Below are 27,858 nucleotides of genomic sequence, written 5' to 3'. Positions count from 1 at the left end.
CAGCTCTGCACCTCGGCTGCTTCAGTTACAGACTGCACAGCTCTGCACCTCTGATCACTTCAGATACAGACTGCACAGCTCTGCACCTCCGGTCACTTCAGATACAGACTGCACAGCTCTGCACCTCAGCTGCTTCAGATACAGACTGCACAGCTCTGCACCTCCAGCCACTTCAGATACAGACTGCACAGCTCTGCACCTCGGCTGATGCAGATACAGACTGCACAGCTCTGCACCTCCGGTCACTTCAGATACAGACTGCACAGCTCTGCACCTCCGGTCACTTCAGATACAGACTGCACAGCTCTGCACCTCCGGTCACTTCAGATACAGACTGCACAGCTCTGCACCTCCGGTCACTTCAGATACAGACTGCACAGTTCTGCACCTCGGCCGCTTCAGATACAGACTGCACAGCTCTGCACCTCTGATCACTTCAGATACAGACTGCACAGCTCTGCACCTCGGCTGCTTCAGATACAGACTGCACAGCTCTGCACCTCCGGCCACTTCAGGTACAGACTGCACAGCTCTTCATTTCACCGATGACGTCACCGTTGCGTCACCGCGCCGCTCGTGACGTCACTCCGGCGGGGCGTTCCCGCAGCCGCCGTTCCGGGGCGGGGCCGCGCGCGGTCACCGGGAGACGCGGGCGGTGACGCGCGGACGGGAGCCGGCCCGGGCCAGGCGGCGGCGGCGGCGACAGCGACAGGTAATGGCGGGGAACGGAGCGGAACGGGGCTGGATATGGTGGGGACGGCGCGGGGACGGCGCTGTCCGGGCCGTGACGGGGCGGCGGGAAGGCCTCGGTGCCGGCCCGGTTGTCACGGCCCATCTCCGCAGAGGCCGCCATGGGGGAGCTGTTCCGCAGCGAGGAGATGACCCTGGCCCAGCTGTTCCTGCAGTCCGAGGCCGCCTACTGCTGTGTCAGCGAGCTGGGCGAGCTGGGCAAGGTCCAGTTCCGCGACGTGAGTGTCCCCTGCGCGCCCCGCCGCACCGGGAGCCCCGGGAGCCCCGCCGCACCGGGGCCGGTGGCGTGGCCGTGCGCTGAGTGCCGTGTCTCTCCCTGCAGCTCAACCCCGACGTGAACGTGTTCCACCGTAAATTCGTCAATGAAGTCCGGAGGTGCGAGGAGATGGACCGAAAGCTCCGTACGTTCCCCCTGCGGTTGTTGTGGCTCTGACTCTGCAGATTTTGCTTTAAAAAAAAAACAAAACAAACCCCACTGGAGGCAGGCTGAAGCTGCAGGGCAGCGTTTGGAACAAGCAGAGGGGTGAGGGAACAGGCAGGGCTCTCTGCCTCCAGGGATTCACCTTCCCCTGGAAAGATAACTCTGGCCAAAACCTTGGAATAGGAGGTGAAGGAATCAGCTGCTGCTGGGGCCAGGTGCAGGTTGGGGGAACTGTTTGACACTGAAATGTCTGTAATTAATACTTCTAATGCTGTCTCGACAGGGTTTGTGGAGAAGGAGATTAAAAAGGCAAATATTCCTATCATGGACACTGGCGAAAACCCAGAGGTGCCTTTTCCACGTGACATGATTGACCTGGAGGTAATGATGTGTTAAGACTTAAACTAGTATTTGACTCTGAAAGGAAACAGGGAAAATTCTCTGTTAGTTGATGCTCACAGGATTTAGTGGCAGGAGGGCATTAACTCAGTCTCCAGCTGTCCCTGGAAGCAGCTCTGCCAGCTCACATTGTCCAAATACAGAAGTGAGAATACTCAACAGGAATTTCACCACTGAAATGAGGCAAAAATAGCTGGAACCACATGACTTATGGTGGTGGTCATAACGTTTATCATGATTTTATTGATTTGAAGAAACTGTCAATCCAGTCCATAAATGGCTGGCTGAGTGTGAGAAGTTGCAGTTGCCTGCAGATGTGGCAGATTTGGATCTGTGCCACAGCAGGCTGGAGATGCACCTGTAAATCCATGCAAGTTGGGTGGGAATGTGAAGCATCTCACCTGTGTGTTGACAGGCTGAACAGCACTTACTCATGGAATTGCTTTAAGTCCTTTTTCTTTCTCCTTTTCACGTCTTCCAGGCAAACTTTGAGAAAATTGAAAATGAGCTTAAAGAAATCAACACCAACCAGGAGGCTCTGAAGAGGAACTTCTTGGAGCTGACAGAATTAAAATTTATACTGCGTAAAACTCAGCAGTTTTTTGATGAGGTCAGAATACCGGTGGGGTTTAACACTTGGGGAGCTGGTTCTTCTCATAGAAATTACCATTTTTATTCTCAAATATATTTTAGTTGCTGTTTTGGACAGCAGGGTCATTTTATGCTTTGTTTGAGAAAGCTGCACAAATTGTTTTCCATTTTTCATGCAGTACACATAGCTACTCATTATTTACCTCCTACAATGCTGATTTGGGCTTGTTCTAGTTAAGCAGTGATTTTGTCTAAAAATTGTGTCAAATAATTAAGATGTGAGTAGTTTTGAAAGCACATCAACAGCCCCAAAATTTGGTGCTACAGCAAGCACTGTCCCCAGTCAGAGTTTCTTTGGTGCACGTGCAGAAGACTTAAAATTGAGCTGAATTTCTCTTCAGCCTTTAAAGTGTTATGGGGAGACTCATCAGGGTCACAATACAAAGTCCACTGACATAATAGATAATTAATTAATTAACTGAGCATTTGATCAAACCCTGAAGCTTTCAGAGGTCAGTTGTGGAGCAGAGCTGACATTTAAAGTCTTGGACATTTTGTCAAATACCATCTAGGCTAGGAACTGGCAACTTTCACTGGAGCTGAGAGCAGCTTCTCCAGTGTCATTCGTGGCACTGACATAACTCCTGCTTGGGAGAAGACATAACCCTTCCTTGTAAAGCTGAAGTATCTCAAGAGTCTTGGCAGTTCTCTCAAAGAGCTCATGTGTGTTTTTCAGGACATGTTTTTGCTGAGTAGATGTCCTGTTTCCTCTGATCTCAGGATTTGATCAAAGAATTCCAAACGGAAATGGCTCCTGGTATTTACAAGGGCTATTGTCAAGTGGAGCTGGACTCCTGCACACTTCAGGCCGTTTATCTAACAGTTTGTTTTTTGTTATTTTGGCAGAAGGTACTGCCTGTTCAGGCACCAAGGTTGGTCCTGTGCCAGTCATAGTTACTGCTGACACAGATACTGCTGCTGCTGTGAGGGCTGCTGGGTTGTGGGGTTGATTTCAGTACAAAAATCTCTTGTATTTGAGCGTTGGATGTTCACTTACAAGTGTCCCTTGGACAAACAGGATTAACCTGATAATCTATTACTTTGCTGTGTTAAAGTAGCACTGCCTCTTCTGAGTATCATGTAAAACCAAGTGCTGAGCACTTCTATATCGAGAATGAATCCCAGACATGTTTGGGGTGGGAAGGACCTTAAAGCTCATCCCCATCCACCCCCCTGCCCTGGGCAGGGACACCTTCTACTAGATCATGTTGCTCCAAGCCTCATCCAACCTGGCCTTGTTAATTATTGATCTCTCTGCCCACTGCTCCTCTTCAACTGCAGTGGGATCAAACTAAATTTAAAGATCAAAATCAATTTTCTAAACAGTCCATGGCATGTAACCCACAGCCTTACACAAACCAGCCACAGAAAGCTTAGAAATATTCTGCTTCTTTCTTAACTGTTTTCTGTAGTTATAAAACAAAATACACCAAGTAACATATGCTGCTCTACATAAAAGCAAACAGAACAGCTCACAGGTGATGTTCACTAAAATGTAAGTGTGGATAGTTTAAACCTGTCTCAGCTTTCTGTGCTCAGCAAACAGCTGGGGGAAGCCCTGAGCAGCCCAGAGCTGCCTCTGCTCACCATCCCAGAGTGGCCAACTTCCTCCATGCCACCATTACACAGCACATTCAACACTTGAAGATTACAATAACTTGTAATTAAGGTTGTGTTATTCATAGTAATGAGTTGCACAAGAAATGGCTGACTCTCCAATTCCTTCCTGCTGGGCATTTGCTCTCCAGAGTTTGAACACGGTGGGAGGGAGGGTGGCAATATATCCCCTTATTCTTCCTGTGACTATTCCAGCCCAAGCAGCCATTTCTTGTTCCAACACACCATGTTGATGATTATGCTCCTTTTCTCAGTCTTCTTGCTTATGAAGAGCCATATGAGCTGGAGAGATTTCTCTGAGAGCTTTGCCTAGAGTGTGAGCGTAAAAGAAGACTGGAAAAGTAACGGTTAATGGCATGCAGTCCCTTCTTCCTCCCTCTGACTCTTCTGCCATCTGCTTTTCTCTGTTTGCTTTGCATCTGTCACTTCTGTCTGGCTCTGGGTTAATAGATGGTGACATGAATCCTTTTTAGTTCTTGTGAACGTTGATTTTTGTCCTGTTTGTGACCTGGAAGGGGCTTGAATTGTATGGGTTTGCACTGAGCATCCAGAACTGTCACAGGGCAGGACTGCAATCATCAGTGGAGAAAATGAGCCTTTTTTGAGATCAAAGGTGCTAATCTGGATGCTGATCAGGGGATCAATAAGCAATTTTAAAGTGTTTAATAATGAATGCTCTTGTATTATGCTTCTTGATTACTGTCATGGAAATGCTTGGGAGATTCCAATCCTGAATGACCTAATCTAGTAAAACTAGTTCACAATACTCTGACATTTCACTCACTGCTGGTGAAAACTCATATTCAAAGTAGATTTCCCAGAATCCTGTTTTCCTGCACTGGAACTGGATACCTCTTCCATTTCCACATAGTCTCAGTATTTTATTTCTATTAAATCCCCCAGCAGTGCTTCAGTTATCCTTCAGAGCTGCTCCTGCTGTGCCATGTCCTTTCTAGAAAGTGTGTGCTCATCAAATCAGAGTTGTTGAGAAATTAAGGAATATGGAATTTGTAATGCAAATAATCCTTGCAAAATAATGTTTCCTTTTAGTTAAACTAGTCTAATCCACATTTATTCTAAATTGTTTTGATTTGTAATTCCACCTCCTCAAAACAGGATTTGTCCTAAATAAAGGACACATAGCCCAAATGGGCCAAGCTAATATTAAGCATATAACAAATTCTCTCTCAGGTGAGGCAAATCCAGAGGTATCACATGTGCTGTTCTTCCTTTTCCATGAGTCATCTGCTAAAATGTGCTGCACATCACAAAAAATGACCCCAGACAGTGTCTTGGTTACTGGAAATACAATACAAGCCTCTAACAATTGTAACTTACTGTTCTTCAACATCCTGAATTCGAGATGTCAAACAGTCGCTGGGTTGTTTGGTCTGTGTGTTTTGTTTTCAGGTACCAAACTTTCTTATTTTAGTTGTGTTCTATATGAACTGAATTTTCATTCAGTTTCTGATGTTGCAACAAGTCGCCTTTCAGTTGAAAGGATCAGGAATTCCTGTGATGCCTTTCCAAGTGAGTTAGGGGCTCCCTCCCTCATGTGACATCCTAAGCTGCAGCAAGTGTGTGTACAAGCAGTTGAGCTGCTTTTGGTGTCAGCCTTGCAAAAACTCTCTTGTATATGGCAAACACTTTCATTTGACAAGCAGGTAAAGTGTTGGAGAGATTTTCACTGTGACACAACTATTGCCCAAATACAGAGACTGGGGCTAAGTTACTGCACTTGCCACAGGTTTTGCAAGGCTGTGCTCTGTGTGTGTGTGTGTGTGTGTGTGTGTGTGGATGTGATGTGTCCTTGGGTCAAACTCTGCCTTCCAGTGTGGTTTAACAAGTTCCCTGGGTGGCTTTGTGGGAAAGACCTCCTGCATTCCACAGAGGGTAGACTTTGGCCTCTGGTTGTGCTCAGGAACTATAATCTTTGGCATTTCGTTTTATAAGCTGCAGAGGTAGATCTAAGTGTGAGGCGGGGTTGAACAAGTGTGAAGATGGTGCAAACAAAGATATGATTTGAGCATCCTTGACCTGAATTTCTGACACTTATAAGCCATATTCCTAAGAATTTTACCCTGCAAATTGGTTGCAGAGGACAGTGTAAAACTGTCCTGTTTCAGTGCCTTGCTGGCCAAGAGATGTGCCATGTTGCTGGCCTGCTCTGAGCAGTATTTGTGTCACTGATGGTGAACCATACAGTGAATAAGGATTAATTAATTTAATATCTGGGGAAATACACAAGTCAGGTGTGTTTCTCTGCTCTGTGCCATTAAAAATGGTTCTTGGGAACATCACTTGTGTTCAAAACTTGAATTTTTTTTTTTTTTAATTCTGCCTTTCTTCAGACTTATATATCTCCCAGCCCCTTTGTTGCAACAATCCTCAAGCCTTTCTTGTGTGGAAGCCCTGCTGAGCCATTCCATTTTTCCTCTTGTTTTTCTCCTTCCATGTGTGATTCTTGCTGTCTTTTCTGTCATCTTATTCCTCTTTTTGCTGTCTTACGTTTGCTCTTCTTTTTTCTTTTCTTTTCTTTCCTTTCCTTTCTTCTTTTCTTTCTTTGTCTCCCACAACTATCTCCTGGCTCCTCATTCCCTGCATGCCACTAACTGGTTTCATTAGATATTAATTGATTTGTGAATTCAGGCTGAATTGCATCATCAGCAGATGGCGGATCCAGACCTGTTGGAGGAATCCTCTTCACTGCTGGAGCCGAGCGAGATGGGAAGAGGTGCCCCGCTCCGACTCGGGTAATTGCAATTCAGGATTGCTGGATTAGGGATTTTCAGCCTGTGGAAACAGCAATGATTTCAGCACAGTTGTGGAACTTTCAGCAGATGAAAGCTGATCTAAAACTGGCTGCTGCTCTCTGCTCTCTTCCTGCCCATAGTCACTTCCCAGTTCATGTTTGTGCTTCACAAGTTTCTGTCTGCACCAAGCAGTTAAGCCAGTTTGTTCTGTGTAAGCCTGTCTGGTTGTTTCCTCAGACGTTCTGAGATCTCAGAGCTTTGATGAAAGTTGTAACTACTGTGGGCACATAATGGTCTGAAATAACTGTATAGTTCTACATCCTTTTTATCAGCTGCTTCCAGGCTTCCTTGTACATGTGTAATACTTTATCTGGACATGGGGTTTGGTCCAGTGAGGTCTAAGTATGAGTCCAGGACAAAGTCACTGGCAACCATGGCTGCTGTAACCCTTGCAGCCAATGTACCAGGACTGTAGGGGAATGAAGGCTAGAAACTGTACATTTAAATGCATTTGTTTCTCCTATAAGCAGTGATTTGTATGTTTTTAAAATATTATTTCATTCTGTTAAAAAACAGAACCTGTGCTCTAGTGCAATTATTTTGCTGTGTGTATTTAGAGAACCTTCCATTCTGCTTGAAGAACTAATGTTAAAACAGGGCTTTTAATGTTAAAACAGCTTTTGGTGAGGTGCCAGCCCCCAGCTGCCACGGCGTGCTGGCTGTGGGGTGGCTCAGGTGCAGCCCCTCAGGCCGTGCTGTCCCCTGCAGGTTCGTGGCTGGCGTGATCAACCGCGAGCGCATCCCCACCTTCGAGCGGATGCTGTGGCGCGTGTGCCGCGGGAACGTCTTCCTGCGCCAGGCCGAGATCGAGAACCCGCTGGAGGACCCCGTCACGGTACAGCTAAACGTGGAAGGGGCCTTCAGACAGAAGCCTCTGTCCTGTTGTAGTTGAGACAGAGACAGCAAAAAGCAGCACACTCCATTTTCAGAAGGCTTCAAACGCATCTTTTTTATGCTTTCTTACAAAACACCTCAGTTTACACTTTGCTCATTGGTCAGGAAAGACAAACAAATCACTTATTGGAATAGTTGCAGGTTTCTCTTATTTATCCTTCTTTCTTACTTATGTCAACAACCTTGGTAGAAAATTCTTTCAAGGATAAACATGGATCCTCTTATCAAAGTTCTCTCTGGCTCACAGAAGTTGCTGTAAAACCTCTTCCACGCTGTTCCTCAGTGAGGTCCATCACAGCACCTGCTGCAGCCTCCGAGCTTCATCAACAAATGTTTTCCTGTTCAATTAAAACAAAAATAGGAGGCTGGATGGGGAGTGCTGTTGGAAGGGGGAAAACAAAACATAGACTGCAGCAGGGCCTAGTGATTTCTCTGGCCCAAACTGCAATGAGTAATGATTCTCCATGGGAGATGCTCTTTGGGACATGAGTGGTGTGTAGTATCTGAAGCTCATTTCTCTGAAATTGAACCTTTCATTTTTTTTCATAATTCACTAATCAGTAGTTTAAACATCCACCTCAGAATCGTTCACATTACTATAAAAATAAATAATAAATGTTGTAATTTGGCCTGGGTTTACATCCAGTGTCTTCTGTGCTCAAACCAGTGGGCACTGCCCAAACTTGGGGCACCCTCACTCTTACCTAGTAAAGGGCTGCCCTGGAACACAGATCCAGGAGGTGAAGCTCAGTATCAGCCTCACTTTCTCATGTGAGGCTGATGTGTTCCCTTGTCCCACCAACCACTGGTAGGTGACCTGTGGAATCATCTGTCTGCTAGGAGAGACTCTGTTCTTATTGTGCAGAACTTCCTTAAATTGAGGTTACACCTAATGTAATTATTCTTGAAACATGTTAAAATTTCCTAAGTAAGGTAGAACAATAACTTGTCAACAAATGCAGGAAAGGGGCCCTGGCTGCCCCCACGGACACAGCTGTGCAAGGAATGTGTCTCTGCTGGGAACCACACTGGTTAAACTCCACTTTTTTTAAATCTTCATTCACTCTTTTGGCTTGATTCTGTAGGTGAGCTGACTGAACTAAGTACTGATAAAATCATCATTATTTTTGGAGCTCTTACCAGGTTTTCCCATTTACTTTACTTTATAGAATCAATAATGGATAACCTGGGGCATTTTGCTTCAGTGAACACAAACACAGTGCAGGTATTCTGTACTGAAGCTGAGAAAATTGCCCCCCTTGTTCAGTGTTAATCAGGTATATTTCTTGACCTGCTCTGCATATCTGAGCTCTGATGGACAGACTCAGTGAAAGGAAAATCAGATTTCTGGTAATTAGCCAATGCTAAATTCTACAATTCTTTCCTTTGTTCTAGGGTGATTACGTGCACAAGTCTGTATTTATCATCTTCTTCCAAGGTGACCAGCTGAAGAACAGAGTCAAGAAGATCTGTGAAGGGTATGAAAGTCTGACAGCTGGGCAATTCTCAATTATTTTAAACACACTGACATTACTTTATATATCGATATTTCTCAATTCCCTGTTTCGCAGTGGCTGCAGGAGCACATTTAGAGAGCAAATTAAATGTGCCATAAGTAACTGAAACACATTTTACAATCACACTTGCCACTCCCCAGCCTGTAATGCTCAAAGTACACAACTGCTGTGCTAGGGAATGCAGAAAAACAAGGCAGTGCTGATTTCTGGAGCAGGCCTGATGGGACATCAGTGGGATATTCTCACAGTGGAGACAGCAGTGACTGCTTCTATCAGCAGTTGCACTGGTGTGGCAGCATCCCCCCTCAGCTGGATGGCTGACCAGCCCCATGACAGTGCCTGGAGACACTGGCAGCACAGGGAGCAGAGGATTCCCTCCCACTTCTGTTTTCTTTAGCACTCAACTTCTGCTTTGGCCTAAAGCACTTCTGCATCCCTTTCATGTAAGGCTGGAGCTCTGCTTGGCAGTCTCTGCTGATCAGAAACTTCTCTCAAGGTGCTTCTGGCTTACCCCTGAGTGATTGATCTTTCCATCTCTGTCACTGAGGTGATTCCCTGTCTTCCAGGTTCCGGGCCTCCCTCTACCCATGCCCAGAAACACCCCAGGAGCGGAAGGAAATGGCTTCTGGTGTCAATACCAGAATTGATGATCTTCAGATGGTAAAATAACTGGAACCAATGAATTTTCTTTGGTTTTTTAAATTATTTTTTAATAATCTCGTTGTAAACTGTATTTGGAAACTTTAGATTCTGTTAAAACAAGAGGATTTTTGCCCCATGAGATGACCATATTTTCAACTTCAGGTAGCTTGAGACCAGCAGTGCAAGAAGAGGTGTTTGGAGACTGCTCAGTTGTTTCTGTATCAGGATTTGGGATGGGTGATTTGATCTTTCTGGAGGGCTAAAAAAATTAATATAAACAAATGATTACAGAGAACTCCTTACCAGGGAGAAAAGTGGAACTTATGTAGGGAGATCCTGCAGGTTCTGACTGACAGCATGTTGTGTAACTGCCTGCTTCATCTGCAAATACTTTGAAAACATTTAAACTTTTTTCAAGTTAAGATGTAACAATGCTAACATTAATTTAGCTCTTCCTTTTTCTGCCTGTCTTTATATTTTCACATTGTGCTATCCTGAGGAGCTTCTGCTTTACAGCTAATCTCTTGTGCAGCAGCCTGAATGTTGGTAAAAAGTAATTAGTACCCAGATCTCGTGGGTGCCACCTCTGAAATACCTGGTGCTTGCTTCAAGGAAGAAAGTCAGTATGTGATAATGTAGAAAGATTTAAGGGATTTGAGACAAAAATTGAGAAAAGGTTCAGAAACTAAAAGGAAAAAGGGTTGAATTTGACCTACTTATTTGATACAGAAACTGTCTCAAGTGGGGAGTTGTGCAGTATAGCTCAAAAGATATTTTAAAGTAGACAGGAACTCAGAAGCAATGTAACTGCTATAAGCAGCATGTGCCTTGTGTCCTCACTTTCCCTTCAATCTAAGACTTTCCACTGGAAATACGACTTGGCCTGAGTTTGATATGTTCCAGTTGGAAAACACCCTCAGTAGGAAACACTTTCTCCTTTTCCCTTCAGTAAACAAGTCTTTCAGAGTAAATTGTGTGTTTTTGCAAGGCAGCACACCCTTTACTTGCAGAATTCTTCTCTGCTCTTTTAACCTGGGTGGAGGTAAAACTGTTCCCTGTGATCTTGGCACAGTTTGTTGTTTGAAACAACCACTGACCTTGGAGCTGGAGGAGGAAAATAATCAGAAAGTGTCCCTGGAAAAAGCCCTTAAGCCTTTCAGAAGAGCTAATTACTCTGGGGGTACATCACAGACTGCAGCCTGTGCCTGGGGTGGGGGAGAAAGCTGGTCCTTCATCCTCTGTGGGAAAGGCTTATCTTGTTGGTGCACCTTGAGCTTTGTTCCATGATTGGCCTCATCTTTCTCCTGCTCCTCTGAAAGGTGCTGAACCAAACTGAGGATCACCGCCAGAGGGTTTTGCAGGCAGCTGCTAAAAACATCCGTGTGTGGTTCATCAAAGTGAGGAAGATGAAGGCAATTTACCACACCCTGAACCTGTGCAACATCGATGTGACACAGAAGTGCTTGATTGCTGAAGTCTGGTGTCCCGTTGCTGACCTTGATTCCATCCAGTTTGCTCTCAGGAGAGGCACTGTGAGTAGATGCTGTGCCACCACGTGGGTTCATTGCCTTTTCTGTATTGTGAGCCTCTGAGCACATTCGTCTTGGGCTGTTAGAATCACAGAGGACAGTTTACTTAGCATGCAGAAATGATGACTTAGAGGTAAAATAAGTAACAAATACACAATGTGAAGGTTGAAGTTCAGGTGAATGCTGGAATGTGAGGAGTTTACTGTGTGTAAGTCCTTTGGTATGCTTAGTTACCCTTGCTGGTCTCTGTAGTCCTAGTGTCTGGATAGAGGAGCTCTCCAGGATGTTGGCAAACTCACCCTCTGCTGAGATAGCCAAGAGAGTTGGGTTTTTTAAAGTCCTTCCGCTTGCTTTTTATTTTCTTGTCTGTCCTACGCAGACAATGTTCACCTTTACTCCTGCTACACGAAGGGGAGAGCAGTGGAATCCTGGCTGCCTTCCTCAGCTGCTCCAGTGTCTCATTGTGCAAGCACACTGCAAACACTCAAGCTTGCAGTTTTCCAAATGCCAGGGGGACAGTTGTGTTGGACTTAGTCCTCCAATGCTCTGAGGGTGGGTTTGCTGATCTTCCCTTTGTTTTTCTCAAACAGGAGCACAGCGGATCCACTGTCCCATCTATTTTAAACAGGATGCAAACCAATCAGACCCCACCCACATACAACAAAACTAATAAGTTTACTTCTGGCTTTCAAAACATTGTTGATGCTTATGGCATTGGGACATATCGGGAAATAAATCCAGGTAAATTCAGATGTAGAAAAGTCCAAGACTTCTGCCGTAATTTTTTTAGTTCTGATGTTTATCTGTATTGTCTGTCCTGTGTGGAAATCTCTGATAGAGAATTCTAGTAGAGACTTATGAGCTTTCCAGAGGGGAAGCTGGGGAGCTTTTCCATGAGCTTTTCCCCAGAGGGGAAGCTGGGGAGTTCTATTTACTAAATTGCCTGGACTACACCATGATGAATCTGGGCTGACTAACACATAGTGCCCTGGGAATGTTGTCTTTTCCCTTACAGCACCCTATACCATCATCACCTTCCCATTCTTGTTTGCTGTGATGTTTGGGGATTTTGGCCATGGCATCCTGATGACTCTGATTGCTGTCTGGATGGTGGTGAGGGAAAGCCGGATCCTGTCCCAGAAGAGTGATAATGAGGTAAAGTGGCAGATCATGCTGAGCTGTGCATTTCAAACAAAGAGTTGCAGCTTGGTTTACTCCCATCCTTCTCCTCTTGAGTTGACAATGCCCATTACATCTCCTTTGGAATTTTTGAAGCACATGGACAGGTTGGGAAGCCTGAAGAGCACACACACACATACACACACACAAAGTAGTGTAATTTCATAATAGTATAGAGTTCCCTTGATTTTTCCTTTTGTATATTTATAGGAAAATATTAATTTCATTTGTCTGAAGGAAATTATCAAGTGTAGTAGGTAAGCTGGTGTAAACAAATCACCCAAATTTAGCTGGATCATAGTGGGGTTTAGCCACTGCAAAACTCCCAATTCCTCTACATATATATCCCATCCCTAACATTTTTCCTATTTGCTGCTCAAGGTTGGTTTTGCTGGCTCAGGGCTGACAGGAGCTGAACCAGAGTTAAGATACACTGGCAGGGCTGGAGGAGACTGACATGGTCTGTGCTCCTGGCTCCAAACTCATGCTGCCAGCTGGGAGTTGCATCAGGCTGTGCAGTGCAGTTTGTCCTCTCCAGCTGGTCCTGAGTCCCCTGTGGAGATCCATGGTGCCCCTTTATCCTCATTATCTGTGCTGCTCTGCTCCCTCTTGCACCCTTAATCCCTGACAAGGAGAAACAGATTTTGGGCTCTTGGTTCATGTTTGTCCCACAACAGACTGATTTCCCTTGTTTGGCTTTAGGAGGGACTTTCCCTGTTCTCACAGATTCCTTTGTTCCTTTTGGGTTTTTACACCAGATGTTCAACATGGTGTTCAGTGGTCGCTACATCATCCTGCTGATGGGGCTGTTCTCCACCTACACTGGCCTCATCTACAACGACTGCTTCTCCAAATCCCTCAACATGTTTGGCTCCTCCTGGAGTGTCCGGCCCATGTTCAATAAAGCCAACTGGTCGTGAGTAAACCCTTGGTGACTTTGTAGACACAGTGAGACTTGTCCTTCCCCATTGTCCTTCCAGCTGAGGAAAACAAAAATTTCTGACCTCTGTCTCAGGTAGATTTGGAAGAGGATTGTAAATGGGATAATACGTGCCAAGATTCAAAATGGCTTTTTTTTTTTTTTCCCAGAAAACTTAAAAAGATGCAGTTTCTCATCTGTTTTCCCATAGACATTTCAAGATTCCTGTCCCCTGAATCTGTCTTCCTTATGTCACTGAATAAAAGATCAAGAAACAGGGTTTTATTAATTTGGGAAAATCTCTAGAATTTGTAGATGTTCTACAACCTTGAAGTTCTCTTAATTTAAGCAATTTCTTGCTCTCACAAGGGAAGAGTGTTGTTAGTTTTTACAGGACGGTGGCATTGCTATTGTTAATGTTTTTATAATCTTGTTCCCAAACAGAGATGCTTTGCTGGAGACCACCCCCCTGCTGCAGCTGGATCCTGCTATCCCAGGGGTGTTTGGTGGGCCCTACCCATTTGGCATTGACCCAGTAAGAGCTCATTCTTCCTCTGCAGTATTTTGGGCAAAATCCACTGTGTCAGCAGAAAGAAAAGTACCTGCCTGTTCACTGTTCTGAGATGCCAGATTTGGGATAGAGACCCTTGTTCTGAATCCATTAAAGGCTGCTTTCTCACCCCTTCTAGCCTGCAGTGCTTTAATCAAATCTTGAAAATCACTTTCTGAAGTTACTTTTTTACCTTGGGGAAAGTTGTTAATCTCTTTTTTCAGTCACCCTTGGAAATGTACATTTCCCAGTAATCCTGCCACTTTGTACCTGCCTGCATCAACACCTCTTAACTCTGCTTGTAATATGTGACAAACCATGTGTGGGTTCCACATAAAGAGGAAGTGCAGGAAATCAGACCTGTGTGTAATTCTTCCTTTAAATGAATAATCAGATTCTTTCTGTTAAGGATACAGCCTCTTTTCTCCTGCATCTTTGAGGTACCATGCAAACAGATTTGATTCCTGCTCAGTGGTGGGCTCAGTTACTGTCAGGCTGTTCCCAGCTGAAAGCTTCTCTGCTCATTTCCCCAAAAGAAATCTGTAGGACAAATGCATCTTTAAAAACCTGCTTTTTCAGCCTCACACTTCCTGACTGGTTCATACTGTTTAGCTTAAAGGGAGTGTTTTCCTTCTCCTGATTTCCTTTCCCTGGTTATCTGACTAGGTGTTGTTTTTCACAGATCTGGAATATTGCCAGCAATAAGCTGGCTTTCCTCAATTCCTTTAAGATGAAGATGTCTGTGATCCTTGGCATTTTCCAGATGCTCTTTGGTGTCGCCTTGAGTCTCCTCAACCACATGTAAGTGCTTTGCTCTGGTTTTCTCATGGTGGGGGCAGTGGAATGTCTTTGGGTGTTGTGTGGTTTAAGATGCCTGTCAGCCCCCACCTCCTGATGGAAGGTGCAGTGCAGTTGTCTCTGGCTGTGTGTGGAAATGTGCCTGTCACACATTTCCCGTGCTCCAGGCCCAGCTGTTGTCTTTGCTGAGCCCCTGCATTGTCTTCACACTCTTATTAAAAGCTTTTGCCCTAATTCTAACTTTCTAATTCTAATTTTGCCCTAAATCTAACATAAACTTTCTTTCTTTTTTCTTCCCTGTAGCTATTTTAAGAAGCCACTGAATATCTATCTTGGATTCATCCCAGAAATGATTTTCATGTCCTCCCTCTTTGGATACCTTGTTATTCTCATATTTTACAAGTGGACAGCCTATGATGCTCACACATCCAAGGAAGCACCAAGCCTCTTAATACACTTTATCAACATGTTTCTGTTCTCCTATGAGGACACCAGTAATAAGATGCTTTATAGTGGGCAGGTGAGTGCTCTTGCTAGAGCAGAATCAGAGGTGCTTTGTGATACTGGAGTGTTTCATTGACCTTGTCATAATTGTGAAATCAAGCATGAAACATCTTTCCACTGTAATAGAGCATTTCTGAAGGCTGATACTACATAATGTTGAAGAAGGAAGGAATAATCTCTATACCATGAAATTTTATTTGTCTGACCATAAGTCAGCTGTGGCTTCCGAACATGCAGATCCTGATTAATTGTGGGAAGCAATTAGGAATATTGTCCCATGTCTGCAATGTGATTCCTCTCAGCTTAGCTCAAGACACCAACGCTATTTCCTCCCAGCAGTATCAGACACCTGCCAAATTCTCATTCCCTGCAGGATCTTTTGGATTTTTCTCCAGTCTAACCCAGTCTCAGCATTAAATGCTGTGCTCAGTCAGAGGTGGCAGCTGCAGGCATTAAGTACTTAATTGCCGTTCCCAGAAGAGAGAGAGGTAGTGGAGCATCCACATGCTGGGAATTCAGCCATTCTTGCTGGGTTCTGTGTGTGTTTGAGCAGGGGCTGCAGCTGAATTACCTGAGACTTGTTTCTTTTGCAGAAAGGGCTCCAGTGCTTCCTCGTGGTGGTAGCCTTGCTGTGTGTGCCATGGATGCTGGTGGCCAAACCCCTGGTCCTTCGCCAGCAGTATTTAAGGAGAAAACACTTGGTGGGTGACTCCTTTTTATATTTTCCATATGAAAACTGGTTTTGGTTGAAAAGCTGTGTTCTCCATCCTGAGCTTGGATTCATGGTTTCACACTGCATTGAAACCTGTAAAGTGTTTTTGCATATTCCTGGGTATACCAGCAGGTGGGTGTTACTGGAGAGAGAGTGTTGCCTGCCTGCTTCCCAGATCTGGATCCAGCATCAAACCTGCTTTTAAAAACCCCTTCTGTTGGAAATGATCACAGCAGTGTCTCTGGCTTGGGCTTTGGTAGCTGGTTAGGAACAGCCTCACTGGCTGCTGGATGCATTTCTGTGGCTGGGCTAGGCTGGCAGTGGGAAACAGAGATGGAATTGGCTGGCAGAATTCTCAGCTATCTTTGTTCAAACAGCTTGGATGGTTAAAAACTAAAACAATTAAAAGAGACTTAGAGACTGATGTGAGAGGTTGTGTGCTGGGTTGCTCTGTAGGTTTCCAGCTGCACTGTACAGTGTGTGAGGTGCAGGAACATTGCGAAGACGTGCATGTCTGGCAGCGCTGTGAGGATGTACAGCGAGTCAAAGACCAGCTCAGTTACAGACACTCCCTCTCCCTTCTCTGACCACCTTTCATCCTCCCATGTCCCCTCCATTCGTCTCCCTTTCTCTTTTTGTTTCCTTCCTCCTCCCTCTCTCTTCTCCGTCCACCCCCAGGAAGGGCAGCCCGAGGAGGCCCAGGGCAGCACGAACGCGCAGGCGCTCGAGGCAGCAGCGGCTGCAACAGTGAGTGCACTTCAAACTCGCCTGATGCATTGCAGATGGGAGTTGGCTTTGTGTCTGGTTATCGAGGGAGCATGGAACCTATCTCAATTTCATAAGGGAATGGCAAGTGCAACTTTAGGGTGAAAAACACTTTCTCTTGGAAAGAGCAAAGTTTAGCCAAATTGATACATGCTGGATGAACACCCAGGCTGGAGGATGGTAGTTGTGCGTGCACAGAGACACTTGCTTGCAGGAGTGCTGCTGAATCCAACCTGCAGAGCAGCACAGGTTTTCCTGCTACCACATCCCCCCACGTTAAATTCCCTTTTTTTTTCTTCTGCTTGTGTATTTGTTTAAGATAGATTAGGATTCTTCTCAGTGCAGCATTTCTGTTTGCATTACATGTTCCCAAACGCACAGTGATGTGATGGCCTCCAGCAACTCCATGTCAGTAACCATTGGATTTGTGACACATCTGTCCTGTACACACTTTAACCTGAAATTATTATAAAATGGTTGTGCACAAACAAACTTCTTGGTGGTAGTTGTTTTGACTTATGTGTTTCTAAGTTTACAGATGGCTCTTTGCTGCCAAAGCTTTCTGCTGAGGATTTTGGCAGCCCCAAAACTTAGTCCTTTCCCCAGTGCTGCCTATTTCAGCTACCTTTTAGTTCTGAATCTGCCTGGCTGAGGAGGAGGTGTGAGTCTCACCAATTGTGTGAAGCACATCATGCTCTCCAGGTGCCAGAGGTGCTGGGAGGGACACGTCAGCTGGTTCTCTCATGACACTTTAGTCTCCTCACAGAAATGTCAGAAATGACAATGGATCTTTTGTGCAGGATCCCTCCAGCGTATGAAATGCATCTCCATCAGGAAGCTGCGAGGGGAGGTCTTGTGTGAAGTGTGCTTAGAAGGATCAAGTAAACAATTGGAGCTGTTGGAGCTGTGTTTAGGTTGGCTGGGTTACAGGGAATGGATATGAGTCGAGTGTGAGGGAAAGGCTGCTCAAGTGCAAGTTCACACAGGCTAGAAATACATAAATAGAATATTGACAGGAGTCTTCAGTGACTTGTGGTGTTTCAGAGATACTGAAAATCCTAATAAAAGCATTGTCTTAGTTGTTAATATGGAGGGGTTTTTAAATTTTATTTCTGTTTTCAGAGCATAAACGCCTACCTAATTTGTTTTTAGAAACCTGATAAAATCTCTAATTCATATCTGGCATTTTGAGCATATTTTTATTTCAACCTAAAATAAAAGCAGGCTTCTAAGGACAAAGGAGGTAGAAGAACTCAGAGAAGCTGTTCTGCTGGTCTGTGCAAGCACCAGGTCTTGGGACCTTCAGCCTCTTTCATCTGCATGGGCATCCCTGGACTTCCACAGTCTGGATGTGGCAAGTCAGGTCACATCCTGTGTCACAGGTGACCCAAGACAGTGCTGAAGCTGGGCACAGGGTTTATTTCTATCTGTGGTGTTGTAGTTTGCCTTTCTAGGGGCCAGACTCAGGGGTCAGGTGAGATCTGCTCCCAATTTCAGCATTTCAGCTCAGTCTGTGTATTGTTCTTTTCCCTTTGGAGTCCTGGAGGTGCACCTGAGGGTCAGATGCTAAATGTCAGAACAGATGTCTCTAAAAGGACCTGCTTGCACAACGTAGAGTTTCCAAGCAGGGGAAGATCTGGTTTTCCATGCAGTGTTGGTGTGCCTGAGGCTGGTGGGAGCACGTGTGTGTGTGTTTGTGTTAGTGTGTTCAGCTCCATGACCTGCTCCAGTACCCACCAGTGGTGTGTGCTTGTCCAGCCATGCTGGGCAGGACATGGGGCTGTTGCTTGTCAGAGCCAGCAAATGTCCTCTGAGAGGTGTGCCTTTATTGTCCTCATGGTTGCAGTTACACTGTAGAAATGTACCAAGGATTCACTCAGACAGACTTTTTTTTTTTTTTCCCCAGCCCCAGCAGGAATCAGCACCTTTCCCATCCAAGCTGGGAAATAGAATTGTACCTGCCTTAATCTGGGCCTTACTATTTAATATTTTGTTTTCCTCTGTGAGCTGCTGCTGCACATGGAGTCATGAGAAACCTGCACTTTTGCACTAAAACCCAAACAACACTTTGCTCTTTCTTTTCTGCATGTGTCAGGGCACGCACAACTTTGGTGGGATCCGGGTGGGCAATGGCCCAACGGAGGAGGATGCTGAGATCATTCAACATGACCAGTTATCTACCCATTCTGAGGAGGGGGAAGAGGTAAGCACCTGAGCATCCTCGCTCTCAGGGCACTGCACTCGGCAGCAGGATGAGCTCACTGGGACTGTAGTTATTTGTTTCCAGGCTGTTTAAACAGCAACATTCCCAGTGAAGTGTGTTCGTAGCATTTTTCTCACAGACTGTCTCTTGGTCAGTCCCAGGACTCCAGAAAAAGCAGCATAATTTCCATATCCTGGGAGATGTGGCTCTCTTTGTCCCCAAAAAGCCACCATCTCAGGGGTGCACAGCACTCCCGGGTGCCACATGTTACCTGCTTCTCCCATGCCAGTGGAAATTCAGGGGCTGTATTTCTGCAGCACTGAAATTTTGTGTATATATTCATTTTGACTGCTGGGGGTAATATTAATTACTTCCCTTTCCTCTGGGAGAGGAGAAAACCAGTGGATCTCAGGGAGCTGGGGAGTTTTCTGATGCCTCTGAAGGCCTGCAGCAGATCCTGCCTCTGTAGTGCATGGGATGTGGTACTGCTTTCTGTGGCGTGCATAGGAGGGAATTGCTGAATGTCTTCATGATTCATGTGATCAAAACACTGCACTAAATGTAAATTTGTGTTTTCAAGCCTACAGAGGACGAGGTGGTAAGAACACAGCAGCTTTGCCTTCATGTGTACCTGGGCCATTTCCCATCGGTGTAAAACGTGCTGAATGGAACTTGTTATGTCACAGCATCTTGTTTTCCAAAAGATCTTGCTGTTTTCATGTTACAGGCCATTTTTAGTTCATACACACCTACATCCACAGACTTTTAATGACTTTATCTATACAGCTTGTCTGTCTGATCCCCTGTCTGCAGATTGTTTCCAGTTGATTGGGAAACAGTTCAGCTGGAGGTCTCAAACTGAAAAGTTTTCACTTTTGAGCCTCCAAAGAAGCCTCAGCTTTTTTCTGTTGTGGCTTTCTTAATTCTTATCTGCATCAAACTGTTAAAGGAGATTTCTTCCCGCAGTCTGCCATGTTAAGGATGATGCTGGTTGACCCAGAGAGCAAATGCAGCACAGCCAGTCCAGTTTCATGTAGTTCAAGAACTGAACTGGCCAGAGGCTTTGTGTAAGAGAGAAGCTCCATTCTAAGAAACTGCTCATTCATAAGCACCTGTAACAAGTATTTAAAAAGTGGGGGGTTAATACTGATGCAGGATTGAGTGTAAGTTTCAGCACTATCAGGTAACCAATTTTACTACAAAAAAATTTACAAATGGCATGAAATCAGAACAGCTTAACGAGGGCACTGCTGCTGAAAATTGTGCTGAGAGTGGTTTGCTCAGAGCTCTGCTGTGCACAGGCCTGTGTGGATTAGGGGAGAGGCACAGGGTTCCTGTTCTGGTGTACCTGATGTCTCCCTGAACCTGGGGAAAACGTGTCAGCCCACAAAGACTGTCCCACGGCAATCACAATGGCTCAGGGGTTGCTCTCTTTGACAGTTGCACTCAGCTTTGAAATGTCATTGTTTAAACATTTCCCACATTCCCTCCTGCCTCATCTGTCCAGAGCTGGAACTGTTGGCCAGGGCAGCCTTTAGTGAAGAACTTCACAGCTCACATTCTGTGGAGAAAGGATTATAATTTTGACAGCTAATTTAACTGAATTGTTTGAAATATTTATTGCCTTCGATATACTTGGGGAGAATTAAGAATATAAATAGCCTTGTGTGCATGCCTAGAGCATTAGTCACTGGATGTATTTAAAACATCATGTTCAATTAAATCTGAGCAGTTTCTGAAGCATGGATTAAATCCAAACTGCAGGGAATGCTTTCCCAAGCTGCAGGATAAGAAACTGCCCTACATGGCAGACTTCCTTGTAAATTCTTTTATTATTGCAGAAAATTATCAAGGCACAGAGACTTTGCCAGTGAATGGTACACAGATGTGACATTTTCAGGGTAGCTTAATGCATTATTTTTGCTTTCAAAAAGGGCAGGTTCATGTCTTGCAAAATGCTGTTGTTGCTCCTGTAGCAAAGGCACACACAGTACAGCTTGGGGCACTGCCTCCTTTCTGCAGCAGCACCCCTGGGTTACCAGGGAGTGCACACCAGCACCACCTTCTGCTGAACAGTCTTTTCCTGGCTAAGCCCATGGATGAATTTGGAATATCTGACTCTCACATGGCAAAATAAGAAAACAATATCCACATCACAGCATTTGTAATTCTGCCAAACCTGTCAAGACAAGATCCATTTCTCGTTTGTGGCGCTGGCATGCTAAACCAGGAGAAGACAGTGTCAGTGTGCAGTGTCACACACAGTGTCCCTGGTGATATTGTCCCCCCACAGCTGGCCCAGCGCTCCCAGCTGCCCTCATCTTCTGTTCCCTTGCAGTTTGACTTTGGGGACACCGTGGTGTACCAGGCCATCCACACCATCGAGTACTGCCTGGGCTGCATCTCCAACACGGCCTCCTACCTGCGCCTCTGGGCCCTCAGCTTGGCCCACGCACGTGAGTGTCCCTCGGGGGCTGAGCTCTGCTCCTGGCCCTGCCCGGGGCTCCCCTGGCACCTGCTGTGCCTGCATTGCCCAGAGCAGTGAGCTGCACAGCCAGGCTCTGCTGCCACAGCTCTGCTGAGCGCAGCAGTGGAGTTACAGTGGCAGAACAAAGCACACAGGGCTGCTGAGCAAGGACTCTGCCCTGCCCTGCGTGACAGCTGCAGGCAACGTCCTGGCACACTTGGCTGCAAAAGCTCTTGTTTCCACCTTCTTCAGTTTCCACCTCATTGTAGGGGGGGTTTGCTTGACTTCAGTTTTTACTTTACCAGTGAACTCCCCCCTGTTGTGCTGACCTGAGTCCTCTCCCCTTTCTCTCGCAGAGCTCTCGGAGGTGCTCTGGACCATGGTGATCCACATCGGCCTCAGCGTCAGGAGCCTGGGGGGAGGCTTGGGCCTCTTCTTCATCTTTGCTGCTTTTGCCACGCTGACAGTGGCCATTCTGCTGGTCATGGAGGGGCTCTCAGCCTTCCTCCACGCTCTGCGCTTGCACTGGTGAGTTACTGGAACATCCAGACTCTTGGAGAGCTCTTCATAACAAGAAACTAGATGTCACCTGGACTGTGCAGAAATGCCATCTTCTAGAAGGCAGAAAGTCTTAAAAAGGGTCAGAGTTTTCAATTCTGTTTGTAGTAAAACACCTCCCCCAATTGTTGTTTAAAGTTGTGGAGCTCTGCTTAGAAATGAGCACTAAAAGGGTAAAGCTTTAGGGCCCCAAGCTTTAGGACTGGGGAGGCTGTGCTGGCAGGAGCAGTGTGCTTTGTGGCTTTCAGCAGGACTTTCTTGTTCCATCTCTTATTCTTTTCCCTGGTTCCTGTGTTTGTTGTTTGTGTGCAATAGCCACTGACTGCGGGTTCCTTCTTGTGCTCTTGTTCATTGCTCTAAAACCTTGCCCTGGACAGGAGTGGCTCTGCCTTCTGCCCTTGGGGTACTATGGGATAGCTGCGAGTTTTTGCTGGTCTTGCTTTTGGAAGTTGCTTTTGCAGGCCCTTTCCTGTCATTGTTAAGCTCCTGTGTATGCAGCCAGCAAAGCAGAAGGAATTACTTTGCTCCCAAGTATGGAAAATATTCAAGAGCTTTCTCTAATGCATGTTTGAGAGCGCTCATTGTTCCACTTCAGATTCCCTCTTAGTTAGTGCACTGGTGGGATCAGAGGAGCAGCTGGGAGTAGGATTTTCTCAGCCTGAAATGTAGGAGAGTCTGTGCCTCTCTGGGGTTCAGGCTGCTGCCATCTCCTCAGGCTGCTGATTTCCTGGGCCAGGGGGGTCATGAGAGCAAAGGGAAGATCACAAGAAATACTCTGTCTTGCTTAAATGGGAAGAAAAGGTTGGGAGCACTCTCTGAAAGTAGTTCTGTAAGGGCAAAAGGAAGCAAGTGCCTCAAAAAAAACCAAAAAAAAAAAAAAAAAAACCAAAAACCACAAAAAAACCCACCTAAATAAAATAAATAAAATCAGGCTTTTTGCACCTTTCCCCTGCTTGTGGGGAAGGAAAGCTTTGGCCTTTTGCCTTCTGCCTTGGCGGCTAGTGAGGTGCAGGCTGGAGGGTCCTGGCTCGTGGGGGTGCAGGATCCTGGTCCACCTGGGTCTCTGTAGCCAAGTGAGCCAAGCTGATCCTGGGGCGAAGCCATCTTGTGCTGAGGGAGCCAGGGGGGCACTCCTGGAAATGGCTGCTGGATGGTGCCTCTGTTTTTCCTGGCATCCAGCCTGAACCCTGCATAGCAGCCACTCGAGAGCTCCTTGCTGACTGGCCAGAGGTCCTTCATGCTCTCCCTGCTGTCACCGTGCTGGGCCACACAGCAGTGACAGCAGGAGCCCCCCAAACCCTGCTGGGCACTGAGAGCAGTCCAAGAGGAGCAGAGGGCAGCAGTGTTAACTCCAGATGTGGTGGGTTTGCTCTGTAATTCCTTGAGGATTAGAGGATTTCCAGGGCTGTGGCCTCTCTGGGCTGTGGAGCTGCATGGCCATTTCTAAGCAGCAGCAGAGGAACAGCTCTGAGCAGCTGCTCTAGACAGGCTCCATGGAGCAGAAAACACATTTTTGGGGAGGTACCTGTATTGTGTTAATCACAAACTGCACCTCCAGATATGGCTCAGACACCTGGAACAGGTGTGAGCTGGAGGCAATGGCTCACATTTCCCTAGAGGGCCATTGAAAAACCCTCTGTGTGTGTGTCAGTGAAATGGCAAACAGGCAAACCCAGGGGCAGCAGCAGTGGGGGCAGGGATCACTCTGCCCATGCAGGCAGCAGTGGAACTGGAGTGCTTGACAAAGTCCTGTTTTCCCTAAACATTTATTTCAAACCTGCAGGCTCAGGCTCTGCTAGAAAATCTGTTCAGGCTCAGAGCCCAAAAAGCAAGTTGAAGGTTCTATTTCAGACTGCAAGTGATCTGCTGAAGTGATTTTGAGGTTGCTGGGTGTTGGTTATCACAGGGAGGCACCTGCAGTGGTTCCAAAGAGCACACTGTTCACATTCCTTTATGCTCCTGAACCAAAAACAGGGTGTTCCAATGACAGGTGTTCCCTTTTTAGGAAGAGGAAGGAAGAGTGGAGGTCAAATCCAGCTGTCCTGGGAGGAGGAGATGGGAATTTCTGGCTGTGAGAGAGCCGTCACCTATCAGGAATTTGAGGTGTGGGTGGTTCAGCCTTCCTGGAAAGGAGGAGGAATTGAGAATGTGTTTTACTGGTCAGGGAATTCACAGGTTATTCCACATGCTGTGCCTGGCAGTCCCAAATGAGGGAGGCTTATTTTGTGCTTTTTCAACGTGCATTCTTTGAGCAGGTTGGGCCGTTCTGGGGTGGAGGCAGCCTCTGGATTGCTGCCAGGATTGCAGGGTGTGAATTTGGGCTCCACTGCAGCTCTGTACGTGTCTCAGCTGTCATGCTGTCAGCATCTTTTGCTGTAGCTCTTCTGAAATATGTCACCCTTCTGAAATAGTCAACCTTTCCATTTATTCATTTTCAGTGATGTAGTTTGACATCAACATTCAGATTAAAGCAGCTTCCCTTTTTTAAGCTAATCATCTCTTCTAATGTAAGCCAAAACAGACTGTGCCCAAAAGAAAAAGTTTGTAACTATTCAGGGTGCTGCTTCCTGAGAGGTGTGGCTGTGTTGGAGCTGCATCCCACTCTCAATCCAGCGAGTGGGAGTGGTGAAGTCCAGCTGCTCAACAACCAGCCAGGATTTGATTTTCCTTTGTAAATGCCATGAGCCAGGACTCACCTGCAGTGTGGCTGCAGGAGCTGCTGCTCCAAGGGGCAGCTGCAGCCTCCTGTCAGGCAGGATGGAATATCCCAGGGACAGATATGGGGCCTCTGCTCTTTTTGGGAAGGAGGAACTGCAGCACTCTCTGCACAGACACCCCAGTGGGTTCTGTCTGTCGGGAGTGCCACCCTCGAGGTGTGCCTGGTTTACACCTGACCCCAGGCTCTGGCACCTTTAGGGACACAAGCAGAGAGTGGGAATTTGCAGTTGTACTGAGTGACAGTTGGGGTTCCCGTTTCACTTTTGCCTCCTACTCACAGGACTGGAGCTGCCTGGTTTTCCAGTGTCAGTACCCTGACTCTGTGGGGTTGGAAAGATGTTGGAAAGAAACACTGACACTTACTGTTAATGCAAAAAGCTACAGAGAGGGTCTGTAGCACTGCTGCTGCCAGAGGACTCCTGGGCTGTTTGCTGATAATGGCACCGTCTGTAAATTCTCTGCAGAACTTGGTCACGATGTGAGACACATGAAGGGTTCAGCAATAAACTGGGACACGTAACAGGCAGTGAGCCTGGCAACAGCAGTGCTTCCTGCTGGGTTCTGGGTGTTCCTGGAGACACCTGCAGAAACACCCACTGATCATTTACACTGATTATTTGGTCAAATACACTTTTCTGGCTAGTTTTCTAACCTTAGAGCAGCCCCTCTTCCAGTGTCAGGCCTCCAGTTGTGCCCAGTTGTAATGGAATGTCCAAAGGGAGGGTTTGGATGCTGAGGCCAGCTGGAATTGTGAATCATCAGGGTTAACATGCCAGTCACAGTGAGCTTGGGTGACTCACTTGTCTCAACCCTCTGCCTCCCATTTCCCTCTGCTTACAGAACAGTTCTTAGTCACAGGATACTTATGGAGATTATCAGGGTTCCTGAAAAACTGGAGCATGTTGGCAAGGAGCCCTTCCTCCCACATGGAAAATCTTGCTCATCCTGGGGATTCCTTGGCCTGCGAGGCAGCAGAAGATACACACTAAAGCTGGTTTTACTGAGCATTTCCCTCCTGGGCTCTGTGGGGAAATCACTTTTTGCTAGCTGAATCCAGCAGCTCTGGATTTTGCCATGATTCCCCATTTGGGGAAAAATTATTCCAGTTTGTCTTTATTTGCTAAAAAAACCCTTCTCCTGAACTGTGTTAAAGGCTCCCCAGTTTGCTGTCACTTGCTGCCTGCAGGGACTTTGTTTTCCAGTGGATTGTGCAGTGGAAAGTGTCTGTGAAGCCTGGGCTTGTTTTTGCTGGGAATCAGGGGATTAGTTTTCTCTGTCCCTATTTGGCTGTGGCTGACTATTGGGCAGTTCTCTAGAATAATTCCTTTTTTACTCGAGTTCATTAGGGGCAGCAGCAAATGGGGCTGAGCTAACGCTCGGCTGGAGCTGGCGGGCACGTCCCAGTGCAAATGTGCTGCAGGGAATAAACAGAAGTGGCTGGTGGGGAGTCTGAGCTCAGTGTCACATGGCTGAGGCTTGTGCTAATGAAAAAGGGAACTTAGCAGCTGGTGTAGAAAGTGCTGTCTCTGCTCCCTGTGCTTCCTGGGACACTGAGGTCAAGGCCAGCCTTCTGCTCCTGTTGCCATTTTTTGACCCTGAGGGTGGGATCAAAGTCTCTGGGCAGATCTTTGCTCCACACATAGATGGGGGGGGGCTATGCCAAAAGATACATTGTGTTTTAATACCCCTTTTAAAAGCTTTTTTTAGTCAGTAATCCTACTTTTTATGGAGTTCTTTCTAATTGTTCCTATTGAGAGACGCCTTTCTAATGAGTAATCACTCTTCTGTCTTTTGCAGGATTGAATTCCAGAACAAGTTCTACACTGGCACTGGGTTCAAGTTTCTCCCTTTCTCCTTTGACATCATCCGTGAGGGGAGGTTTGATGACTGAGGCCCCCACTCCAGTAGTGTTAAATGTTGTGTGTGTGTGAGAGACTGACCCTCCCCAGCACCAAGAGTGTGACTGACCCCTCCCCGTGTGTGTGAGTCGTGTGTATAGTGACAATAACTTATTGCAGCACCCTGGAGTGTTATCATGGCATCCCAAAGCCAAAAGCTTTGACGTTCTGGGGTAACAACACTGGATCATAAAAACTTTTCCTTCCTTAAGTTTACTCCCAAAGGTACCAAGTGCATGAGTTGTCTGTTTGGTGTGCAGTCGTGTGCTCCCTGTATTGTTCATTCCTTGGCAGCTTATTGGGGCAGAAAAGAAATGGCAGCTATGCTGAGGGGACAAAACAGCACATGGAGAAAAGGCCCAACGACCTCAGCTCGAGAAGAGTGAGGGCTGCTCCCCCTCTTCCTGCTGGAGGCAGTGGTGAGGAGTCCTCATGCACTGGGACTCAGCTGCCTGACCGTGGCCTGGGGCAGGATGGGGAGGTGAGCCTTGGTGCAGGCTGTCACTGGTCACTGCAGGTACTGCCACGAGCAGTGAAATTTCTTGGAGTTTCGTTTGAAATCAAAGCCCTCAAGGCACAGCAGATAGTGCCTGTGTGGGCTGGTGGAGGCAGCTTTTGCACAGATGGATGTACCAGTGACTCACATTGTCCTGTGCATTCTCTGGGGAGCCCTTTAAGGGAGAGCAGCAGCCTGGTCTTGCCAAAATAGCTCCATGGCAGGGGGGTCTCTGTGGCGTGTTCCTGCATTAGCTGTTGCTTTCTTTCCTGTCCGAGCTGTCAATATTTCCTTGCACTCCTCAATTCCTGTAGCAGCAGTGGGCTGCGTTAGTGTTGTGTGTGACTGTCGTGCTCAATTCTCGCAGTGGAGCTGAGTATGTGTATGGACAGATTAGAACAATAACGAGACTCATTAACCTGGAAGCAAGGAGGGAATGCCTCGAGGTGCCAGGCTGCTCAAAATTAGGTGAGAAGGTTGTGTGTGCCTTGCACACTGCAATGTGCACGTCCGTGGGGCACAGGGACCCTTGTGCTGCACCTGGGCAGGTCCTGGGCACTCGCTGCGTTACAGGAGGGTGTGGTGGGCACCCACAGATATGTTTGCAGACTGAAGGTTGAAATCAAAGTGTGGCTGCAGGTGGAGCTTTGACACGAGTCCTGCTGTGTTCTGCTGACAGTCACTGTATAAATTAAATGAACTCCACAACAAACACTGTGGCCTGTTTTCTGCTTCTCCAGAGCTCGCTGAGGGGACTCAGGGGCAACTCCTCATCCCTGACCTACACTGAACACAGCCCCCAGAGCTGCTGGGGACAGCTGGGACCTTAGGCATTTCTGTCCAGGATCCTGTCACCTC

At 46.6% G+C, this 27,858-nt stretch overlaps 1 protein-coding gene across 9 annotated transcripts; it reads left to right on the top strand.

Annotated features, from left to right (window-relative positions):
• The first annotated feature begins 586 nt into the window (after positions 1–586).
• Positions 587–27,712, top strand: ATP6V0A1 (ATPase H+ transporting V0 subunit a1). 9 transcript variants are annotated; one of them, XM_021532863.2, is made up of 23 exons: positions 587–712; positions 844–968; positions 1,073–1,151; positions 1,455–1,552; positions 2,052–2,180; positions 6,509–6,591; positions 7,360–7,486; positions 8,941–9,023; positions 9,629–9,722; positions 11,024–11,236; positions 11,824–11,974; positions 12,249–12,388; positions 13,171–13,328; positions 13,776–13,866; positions 14,564–14,682; positions 14,983–15,199; positions 15,777–15,884; positions 16,574–16,642; positions 18,756–18,863; positions 19,444–19,461; positions 21,202–21,319; positions 21,687–21,858; positions 26,404–27,712. In XM_021532863.2, the coding sequence occupies exons 2-23, from the start codon at positions 852–854 to the stop codon at positions 26,495–26,497; spliced, it is 2,586 nt and encodes an 861-aa protein (XP_021388538.1). In that variant the 5' UTR covers positions 587–712; positions 844–851; the 3' UTR covers positions 26,498–27,712. The 9 variants fall into 9 exon arrangements, with proteins under 9 accessions (XP_021388538.1, XP_021388536.1, XP_021388535.1 ...); XM_021532861.2 differs by having other exon boundaries at positions 6,506–6,591; XM_021532860.2 differs by having other exon boundaries at positions 6,488–6,591.
• Positions 27,713–27,858: the final 146 nt, after the last annotated feature.

The sequence above is a fragment of the Lonchura striata genome, chromosome 25, assembly GCF_046129695.1.
Source record: "Lonchura striata isolate bLonStr1 chromosome 25, bLonStr1.mat, whole genome shotgun sequence".
In the NCBI taxonomy this organism is placed as follows: domain Eukaryota; kingdom Metazoa; phylum Chordata; class Aves; order Passeriformes; family Estrildidae; genus Lonchura; species Lonchura striata.
This window is presented reverse-complemented; position numbering and strand designations above follow the sequence as displayed.